The sequence below is a fragment of the Dipteris shenzhenensis genome, chromosome 12 (genome assembly GCF_047967505.1).
Source record: "Dipteris shenzhenensis isolate YYH24624 ecotype China chromosome 12, Dip_SZ_1.0, whole genome shotgun sequence".
NCBI lineage: Eukaryota > Viridiplantae > Streptophyta > Polypodiopsida > Gleicheniales > Dipteridaceae > Dipteris > Dipteris shenzhenensis.
In genome coordinates, this window is record NC_141607.1 from 20,610,006 (window position 1) to 20,620,812 (window position 10,807).

At 41.5% G+C, this 10,807-nt stretch overlaps 1 protein-coding gene across 1 annotated transcript; it reads right to left on the reverse strand.

Annotated features, from left to right (window-relative positions):
- Nucleotides 1–508: 508 nt before the first annotated feature.
- On the reverse strand, nucleotides 509–9,681 carry LOC147895962 (uncharacterized). Its single transcript, XM_087382863.1, has 6 exons — nucleotides 7,629–9,681; nucleotides 6,885–6,961; nucleotides 6,440–6,482; nucleotides 6,081–6,288; nucleotides 1,941–2,052; nucleotides 509–1,359 (listed from the first exon to the last, which is right to left on the reverse strand). The coding sequence occupies exons 1-6, from the start codon at nucleotides 8,545–8,547 to the stop codon at nucleotides 1,120–1,122; spliced, it is 1,599 nt and encodes a 532-aa protein (XP_087238989.1). The 5' UTR covers nucleotides 8,548–9,681; the 3' UTR covers nucleotides 509–1,119.
- Nucleotides 9,682–10,807: the final 1,126 nt, after the last annotated feature.

Consider the following 10,807-nt stretch of genomic DNA (forward strand, 5'->3'; position numbering starts at 1 on the left):
TTGATTTTTTAACTCAATCACGTAAAAATTATAATTAATAATGATCGGGTTCAAGTGTTATCATCAGAGCCTCAATCTCCCCTTCATGATGAGGTTGGTGGCTAGAGCATGAAGCTACTAAGGAAACTAGAATAGGTTCAACTATTGTACAACAAGAGACATTGCTACCACTGTTGATAAGATAGGCATAGATTGTGTTGATGTTTAGTTAGACATTTGGTTTTTCATATAAGTTTTGATATATGGACATATTTTAAGATATTTAAATGATTTGGTGTTCTATTAAATCTCCATTCTTATGTTGGTATAAGTAATCTTGAAAGTTAACAAAAAGAATCAACATATCTACATGAATATTTACGCTGTTCAGAATTTGCAAGACCTTTTAGAGTGGATAAGTCTTGCATATTCAACTAAAAACACTTCAGCCCATCATGTATGTGTGTGTGTGTGTGTATATAGAGAGAGAGAGAGAGACTCTCATTAAATATGAGAATGAAGGCGCGAATTTAAGTGGTAATATATGAGAATGAATTCAAGCGGTAATATGAGAATGAAGGCGGGAATTTATCAAAAGCGGATAGTCTGTTCAAGTCGATGCCTAAGTGTGAGCATGTACAAAAGTAGATGCCTAAGTCTAATCGTGGACAAAAATAATACTGAAGGTGCTGTTAGGGAGTATATATAATGCTCTCAGACATTAAAACGTGCGTCACTTGACTTGAGTGTGGAGAGAGAGAGAGAGAGAGAGGATCCATGAAAGGCACTTAAAGCCAAGAACGAGTTCCAGCTCTACTGTCTTTAAGCAAGAGAGGCCTAGATGACTAGCCCATTGCTGATTAGTGATACAGATGACCATCCTAGAACTTGGATCTCCGTAAGCAGGAAAAGTCAAGTGGGATCATATTCTGAATTTTCGCAGACTTTTCAATCACTTGGAGTACCAATGGAAAGCTACCCCTTATGGGTGAGTGTGACTACCAGGATTACCCTAACAAATAACTAGACAAGAGAGCAGACTCGTTAGCCTTCAAAACTGGCTCTCGCCGTCTCAGTGTCTCATGCTGGTGATCTCGTTTGACAAATATTTCATCACTTTTCCCATGCTCATCTGAAAATTTAGCACTTTAGTAAGGGAAGCTCCTTTGGACCATCCGTCTGCTCTGGAGAATGCCAGCTAGGTCTTCCCAAAGTAAACTCCAAGCTGGGCGTCTTACCAGCTAACTGAGTTTTCTGTGAGGAGACGAGCTGGGCCAGTGTTGAATTGCAACTGTAACTCTGTGTATAACGATCCTCAGGAACGCCATGAAAAATAGCTCTTGGCATTTGATCTTCTGGATACGCTTGACAGCCTCTGGCCTGCAGATGCACGTTGCACGCACACATGTACTCAAAGTCAGCTTCAAAACAATCCGTATAAGGAGGCAGAAGTAGAAATGTTCTTAAGTTTGTAGCTGTTTCCGCTTGGAATGAGAACTTTCACAAGGAAGTAGGGCAGCAAAATCGAAAATAAATCAGATTCGTGAGGACAACTGGTTTTAGTGTTCAACAATCACATTTGTACGATATTTATACGATATATAAGTCTTGTTCGACGAATTGCTAACGTCGCTTGGGACTGTTCTAAATTTCGACAGTAACCATGAATCTCATTTTACATGAACAACCTTGTTGGATGCTATCTCAAATAATTATTCCAAAGCTACGAGACTAAAATTATTTTTCTGCACTCTTGATGTAATAAGCTTGCATATTGAACACTATTTAGAGAACTTCTAGCTGAGAAAACATATAGACAGATTGAATCAGCGGCCCCTTGCCAATTGGACGCATAAGACGTCTAAAAGTCCTTTCGAGATTCTATCGTAGGGTTATCTTTCCTCTCATCATAAATTTGCTGAAAGCTCAAATAGAACAGCGCTTTAGTGAGTAGCCTGTACCTCAAGCACCTTAGTCGCCATCGTCTGTTGTTGTTGTACAAAGGAAGAGTGAACGACGTTGCATCCTATTGGGAAAGGAAGCTCTTTTGGTTCTCTTGATGGCCATGGTAGCCTGCAATTCCATGGCCAAGGATAGATTTAGCTGGAATGAACGAGGCAAAAAGTAGATATACATAATCAGAAAATAGTGTTCAGTTATCCACAAAACCAAGATGCCAGCTTGTATACAAAGAAAGATCATGTGGACCAAATTAAGAGGAAGAACGAAATAGTAATCCTTTACATTGAGTGGAAAGTACAAACCTTGAGCTGAATATATCATGAACCCATAGACCCATAGACCCTTAGCAGCGTCAAAAATGAGGTTTGCATTCGTTGGATTCCACTTGCTTTCACGTTTTATTCAATTTACTTGAGCATGTCTACGCCTCTTTCAATCATCTCTTGCAATTCGTGCCAGCCCAATAGGTTATTTCCCTCTTGGGACTCTCATTTCATTACAAGGTTGCATATATGCAAGGAGTTCTTTGTCACAGCTTATTTAAAATTTGATCTTGCTTGCATGATTGCACATTTCATATCTTTTCTTTGTTACTATGATAGACAAACCCTCTGAATGACTTTCGGCTTAGTCTTTCTAGGTGTGTTGTACACATTATTTACGTTCTTTGTAGAGAATTGGATCACTAAAGGGAAATTTTCTATTATAATCATTTAAACCCTCAGAATATACAAAGGATCCATGGACCAATGTCACACTGCAAGAGTGGATGGAGCTTGCACGTTTTTTCTTTGTGTATATATGGCAATGTAACAATAAGTTCTTGTCTATCTTATTTCTAGCAAATTCATCCTAAGATAGGTTTCATTTTACCTCCTTGCAAACTCTTACTAGCTCAAACTCTATTTTTGGTTTATTTGTTCAATCCTTACTATATTTGTTCAAACCTATACTTTTGATCTCATCCAATAGATCCATTGTGTTATGCATGGTTTCCTTAGACATCCTTTGTTATCTTTTTTTATGCTACCTTGACATTTAAGCCTTGACCAAATGGGTCCAATCGTTCTACACAAGTTTACATCCATTAATGACTGTGAGGGAAGATGATGAGTCTAATAAGCTTTTTAAGTATTAGTTCTATCAAGTAACCCACCCATGTGAAACTAGTCCTTCTAACTTATCATTTTTTACATGTGAGGTATAAATGTTAGAAGTGGGTATATCAAAAAAATTCCATTATCGATTATTTGATTTGGATATAGAGGTAACTTTCTTAAGGGCATACCCCCAGAGAAGAATCCCAAAGACGAATCCCAGAGAAGAATCCCAAAGCATCAAGAACACAACCCGTAAAGCTAGATAAATCAACTTAAGATACTTAAGGAGGTCATGTTTCATGGAACTTGAAGCTCGACAAATACTTAAAGTATTAAAGCAATATGGGTTTCCATCTCTCATCTCCTGTTCTACTACTAGGACATGATTGGCACATAGATCCAAACATGCTACTCATGATCTTATATGCATGATAAAGGAGTATGGGAACGTAGGTTCTGCTGTTGAACTAAACCAAACTTCAAATAAGTTTCCCAAAGCACTCTCTAATGGCTTCACAAACATGTTAAGTCCCATGTCCCTCCCTCCCTCCCTCCGTGCCTCTCTCTCTCTCTCTCTCTCTCTCTCCCCCCCCCCTCCCCCCCCAAAGTTCTACAGGCATCGTAGATAGGTAAAATACCATACACCTCTCTCACAATACAAGCTTCATAAAGAGCAAAAGAAGAAGCAATGGGATCCATCACACCATTTGGAATGATAAGTTATCCAAAATAGCAAGCAAATCATGGACATGAGCAAACACAACAAGAAAAGAAACAAGATACTAAGAAGAAAGGAGAGAATGTTCTTAATAGAAAAATTATTTGAGCCTTTTGAGAAAGGCAAGAAAAATCAAGAATTTCTTTAAAAAGCTACAAAAAACAAATCATGGGTGGGGAAAGTTGCATTAAAGACATTATACATTTTATCAGGGAACTCTACTAGAGAGAAGGGGAAGAAAAGCCCAAGCAACATTTCTCCATCAAAGCCAAAGAGCATGTTACCACAAAAAAAGATGTGGAGAGGGGGCTGAAGAAATAAACAAATGGGGAGGCTCCACATTCACAAGGCCTAATAGTAGAGAATATGTCGAAATTGGGAGGATCCAACACAAAATAGATACTAATGATGCTAATAAAATATTTGGAAGAGCTATTTCCTATGAAGTGGCAAACAAATAGAATTGTATTGATTCACAAAGGAGGAGGGATAGTAGGGTAGCAAGCAATGGTTGAAAGATCATGGTAAGAAATTTAATAACAAAAGTATACGGTACTATACTTGAATTGATTCTTAGCGAATGGGTAGAAGATCAATGAAAAGGACACCATCTGAAGCATATTTAGATTCAAGAATTCAACAATAGACCACTTGGTCACAATACGAGTTGCAACACACATAATTAAGAATAAGAGGAAAGCAATTTATTGTTGTTTGACTTCAAGAAATCCTTTGAGATAGAATTCTATTTAAAAATATAGAAAGGGTTGAACAGCTACAAATATCTCAAGAACTTAGGAAAGCCACACTCACATTGCATGAGAAGGTCCTTGCAAAATTGGCAAAGCTACGAGTGGCTGGGTGGGTGAAACTCTAAGGGCAAGATAATTATAACTAGTGACTTAGGGGTCAAACAAGACTGTTCACTTCGCAAACTCTCTTCGTTTTATTCATAGAAGAATTATGAGAGCACATAGTCGACGAGCGGTAATTAAATTGCTAGGTATGCCTTACTCCTAATTTGAGTAGATAATCTACTTCTTTTTGCAAAAGACAAAAAGGTCATTCAAACACATATGGATGCATTAGGTGAATTCTTGCAACATATTACAAAGACATAGGGCACGGCACTCGGAATAAGAAACCAACAAATGTCCTCTATATCAAAAGAGAAACCCTAGAAGCACTCACAATATACAAACACTCGAGGCTTGAGTTTGAGAAGAAATACAAGTGAAATGCAAGCATAGAAATATACAACTTCTTAAAAGCCTTATACAACTTCTTAAAAGCCTTAATAGTTGTGGGAGGTTTAAAAGCCTTATACAACTTCTTAAACAAATATAAGAAAGAATGTCTATGGAGATAGGAAAAGAGGAGGTCCCTACATACATCACTTGTTCAAATAGTGTTTCTCTATGGATGGACTTCTCCATAGAAAATTGGAAAAGAATAGAAACAACTCACAACTTTTTCTAAGCTGGAGGTCAAAGTTCAAAGCCCCTATCATGTCATGCTTGCAAAGATGGGAAGGATACCCTCTAAGGGGAAGCTAAGTGTTAATACATAACATACCTTCATAAGGTAGCGAAGCCATATGGATGCAAGTTGACTCTCGCACATAGCCATGGAGGCAACAAAAGATACAGGACGGTATAGAGAGGAGCTCAAATAGATGTAGCGATTGGAGCTACACGCTATGGGATATCATAAACGATGAATGAGAATTCGGAGAGCTAGGCGTACATACATTCTTAGAGAGCATAAGATGTGGGGACATAAAATGGAATTCTACAAGCAAGGTTTCAATCTAACGAAGAACATGAAATGCATGACCTGGCGAAAAATATTTCAATGTTGAAAAGGTAGATGGAAGAGACTAAGACTTTTAAGGGAGGTGAGAATCCGAGAGTACATGAAACAAAAATGGAGAGCACAGAGTGTTCCACTATAATGCGTACATACACATTAACATGGAAAACTAGGAGAGCCTAAAAGTCCTTATGAGTCAACCACTCAAGCAGCTAGGTGCATACTCGAATAGGAGACAATGGACATGGCGGACGAGCTGGCAAAGAACATACTAAGAACTTAGAAATTTTTGAAATTTGATGTAAAGAACTACTATCATTATAAAGAGCTACTAGCTACTATCATTATAGTAGTAAGAACCACTGTCATTATCAGGAGCTACTATCGTTTTGATAGTGGTCTCAACCCCCCCCCCCCTCTCTCTCTCTCTCCCCAAAATTTCGCTTATGCTTCCTCTCTTGTCCAATCACCATTTCAGTAAATGCAAACGGACTGTTGGCACGGCCTACCTTCGTGAGTTCTCCCCCATGCTACACGAGAAGTCATTCTGTCGAGAGTTTCTGCTTGGAAGACCGAACATGGCTCGGGTGTCGCCCACATTCAGGCTAATGTTTCCGCAGTTCTTTGGAACGTGGAAATCTCTTTCATTCAAATTCCCTCGGCGGACGATAAAATCATGGGATGGCCGCATACTTTCAGTGTCAAACATAGGAAAACCTGCAAATACGGAGTGCTCCTGCTTTCAGTAAGTTGGAACTTGAAAGTCCACACCCGACCTTAAGCCTATTACAAAAATTCATTGGCTATAAAACCCTTATATCGATGCAAAGCTCTTGCATTCATACGTCATAAATGCCCAGAGGCTTACCCGCACTGCTCGACTTGTCCGTAGACTTTATTGTCCTGTACATCTGCATTGTACGTAGGAGTTCTCGATCAGAGCAAGCTTCGAGACCATACATTTCGTTCTAAATATGGGTTTGGATTTATAGGGGAAGCATTAAAAGAAGACTAAGATTAAGTCACACGACTGACCCATGAGCATGCAAAACACAATCTACAACATTGCGTAGTAGGAAGCTACTACCTTGCTAGCAAGTTAAGCAGCCGGAAAATTCGCAAGCTCGAGGAACTACTCTGACCTAAAAAGATCTTGCTGATTGCCCGTCTCATGACCTACACACATCCATGATATTCACTGCGAGCGACATAGATGTTTTCGGTAGGCCCTTGGATATCCTATATCGATTATTCACTCTCTAGTTTTTTGTTTTTACAATTAGTAATTCTTACTGCATGATTGATAACACCACCTGCAAATGGCTCTTCACATGGGCTAGCGTAAGGTCCTTGACATTCATGAGTTCCAGCACCGACTTCGGCGTTGCTCCTATTAAAACAACGAAGGATGAAAGATGGTTAGAGGCCACATCTTTTATAGAACTGCACAAGGCAGACAGACTCCTTATTATGCTGATCACAGGAAAATAGAAATTGAGCTGCGCAAGATTTCATCATGAAATAGCATTTTTCTTCGATTGCCGTGGCGGAGCTTGTGTGTGCAACCAAATAGCAAAACTGATATGCTGCTTGTGTTCTTCGGTTAACCTCGACTGTCGCAAAACTACAACGACGACGTGGTTTATACTGCCTTAAAGGCACGTAGCGTATGATAGAGAACAGGAGAAAGAATACTGCTGTTCACAATTCTTTCCCTTGGCAACCTTAGACGCACAGGGCTAATAAGAGGTAGCTAAAAGATTCGTAGAATTATTAGAGCCATCAATACGTCGTCCGAGTTATCTTATAAGCTCCTGCGAGCTGTTTTGTCAATGCGTCGAGAGATTACCGAATCACTAGTGGATGAGTTAGGCTAAAGATATGAGTCGTGCATATTAACTATTTGGCGGACACATGGACTGGCGTGCTACAGCCTGATGAACAGTGGCAAAGACTGTGGTATGGTGAGAATCAAGCTGATCCGACAAACGGAACGCAAAAGTACTATGTTCTTCAGCAAAGCTCTAGAAATGAAAAGCGCTTGGTAGAGTGATTACTTTCGTGTCCTCCGAGTGCCTCCACGGCATGTACAAAAATTGCATGAAGCTGGCTCGTCCAACGCATCCGAGGTGCTCTCGTGCTTCTTTTCGAATGGAGTTTAGCATGACAAATTCTTGAACGCAGGCCGCTTTGTGAGTCATGTTCCGCTGACTTTAGCACAGTAGCCGGGTTCTCTCTTCTGAATCCGGCTTTTTCCGACTCCCACGCAGCTACAAGCTTCATTTGTGCTGTTGAAAGAGAGCCTCCTGTTGTGAGTGACATCGTTACGCTTGCTTCAGTACCCCCACCGAGCCTCAGCTGGAGCTGTCCGGGTTTCGGTGCTTGTTCCTTCAGAAAGTCCGAACCATTGGCATACGGAGAAGACAACGTCGATGCAGAAGAAAGATTGAAGATTGAGCCAGCTGCCTTCCCTCTGTTTTGCTGAATTGCACTGGAAAGCCCTCCCACTGACGGATCCTCACAAAGAAACAAACTGCCCCCATTTCTGATAGCCGTATCCGGCCGTGTCTCAGCACGTCTGTCTTGCAAATCCGAAAGTGTATGCAAGCTTGAATGAGTGGGAAAGCTAGACACACCATGGGGTTTCTGCACTTCACAGAACACTACTCCATTCTTTCCCCGCAGCGTTTCTCCATCAGAAGGACGGGCCAAGCAAAGGTCAGTGGATGCCACGTCTTCTGGTCGCATTTTCTCGGCTGTTACACCGCTTGAGTTGCTCGAGCTGTCGCTTAGTGAGCTATTCGAACATTGGTTCTTCTTCCAGAGCTCAAAACGGAAATCATGCTTTCTACTGCTACCACTATCCACTGGGCTCGAGCCGAATCGCGTGCAAGGAGGGCTGATTTGTAGTGATAAATCCGGACCTGACAAATCAACTGAAGACCTGATACCGAAAGGAACATTCTCTCGGAGCATCGTGTAGCCTTCAGCTGGAGCCTCCCTGGTACTACGTTTGCAAGGAAATAATTTCTTTCAATTTTGACGAGGAGCTAGCTGACTGAAATCATGGCCAACATGCTAAGACCACTTCGTCATTAGACCTGCACTGCTAAGAAGGGATGGCAGCAAGATAAAGCATAAAATGTGATCAATGAAATTCAAGATGGTCCATTAGGGCCAGTGAAATGGTCTGGCTGGATTGACGTTCGCGGCTGCTTTTGACGATTAGATGCTAATCCTCCTGAGAAAGTACGTCACCGAGAAGAACGCTACGGGAAGAGAGGGATGATCCCGAGAAACTTTGCCCTACAGATATTTGGTGGAACGATATATACTGGTCCCAAAAGAGAAGTGAGAAAACTATGAGACGGAGCTGGAGAGGAAGGCTCTACGGCCGGGCATCGCAGGTAGGGAAGAAGGAAGCCACGCGTGAACTATGGGGCTGAAGAAGCCAGCTACTGGCACATGCTGATGAAAATCAGAAAGGTGGAGGCAAACTTCCGTGTAGAAGATATCATCACAGGTTGTGTGGGTTCGCTCAGGGATACATCATTGGGAAGATGCTTGAACTTTCGAGTTCCCATGGTCGAAAGCGTGTTCGCTAGCATAAGCAACAAACAAAAACGCACGGTTCCGTTTATTCTACCAAGCTATTGCGGTCAGTAGAATCTAGTGCGACGGACCACAAGCCGTGAACCCGCTGCGAATCTACTACGCTAACAAGCTCCAAGATATGATGCGGCGCGAGCTATGACTTAGCTACGAATCTGCTACTCCAATGAGAGCTTCTCGACAACAAGCAATTCATGAATCAGCTCCGACCTATGGGTAAATGAAGTTATAAATCAGCTAATACTAGTAATGAATCGTCTACTCCAACGCCCAACCGAGAAATCACAAGGAATTATGAATGAGCTACAGATCTGCTACTGCAACAAGGTGCTCTAGGACTAGAAATCAGAGATGGACGTGAGGAGCGAAGGGGCTGATCAATCAGGCAGAGCGAGTCAACTACGGGAGGAGAAGGGCGGCTACGACAAGGTGGTGATGATCTGAGAAAACTATAATGGAAGCTAGAAAAGAGTGACAGGAGGAATTGAGCGGATATATGGAGAGGAGGATGAGAAAGTGAGGATGCAAGGAGAAGGAAGAGTTAATAGAGGAGGCGGAGGAAGACAAGGGCAGTCTCCTTCTGAGGGGACACACCCTCAAAACTGCTTTTACTTACCACTAAACTGCCCCTCTCAAAACCAGTACCCTCCAGCCCAGCATTAACCCACTCTCATCATAGTGTGTTGCCAAACTATGGTTTTCATCGGACCCAACCTCAGACCACGCTCCTTCTTTGTCCTTCGGCCTTGCTCTCTTCACACCTCACCCCCTTGAGCTTGCAAACTTCGGCAGAGACTACCTTTGCATTTCTGGCTCAGGTGCATGAACATGTAAGACCAATAGAATGCCATTGCAGTGTTGCACTAACCTCTTTCGCCCAAGTCTAAGGACACGTGATGCATATCCAAATCAAAGTACATCCAACCTCAAACCAACTACGACGTATACAACACTAAGGCTTACTGCAAGTGAGGCCAAAAATCATGCACCAGGGCCAAATTTATAAGGTTGGCTCAGAATTTGAGGCATAGGTGGAGCGCCACTGGTGCTCAATATGGCACCTCAATTTTGGAGGGTGCAATTTTGAGCACTAGCTGCACATTTCCTCTCCAGCCAATAGGGAGGTCGCACCTGGAGCTGAAACCGAGTGAATGCACTTTCAATGCTCTGCAATGGATGGGCAAGCTAATAGAAAAAGGCCTACAGTCATCCACAGAGCTCTCTGCCTCTACTAGAGAGCTTCATTAACTGCATTGAAAAATTTGTCCATTTTGGCATGTGAATAGATGAGTTACTTCACTCTAGCTGTGCATTCTTGCAGCATGTGCACTGACTCTAATAGAGGCAACTTGTTCCCAGCCACATATCAAAGCCCTTCTCTGAAAGCAAATTCGTAGGTCACTATGAGATATAGAAGATAGCACGTGCATTCATCAAAATGGGTCTTATAATTGGAGAACTTAAGCTTTCCATACAGAATTTTCTTTATACAAGGAATTTAAAGAATAATTATATTTATAGCAAGGGCTCTTATTATTGCAAACTTTATTTTTTCACATGGGATTAGCTTTATGAAAAGGAATTAGAAAGAATCCTAAAGTTTAGGATAAACTTCTCTCTAAAA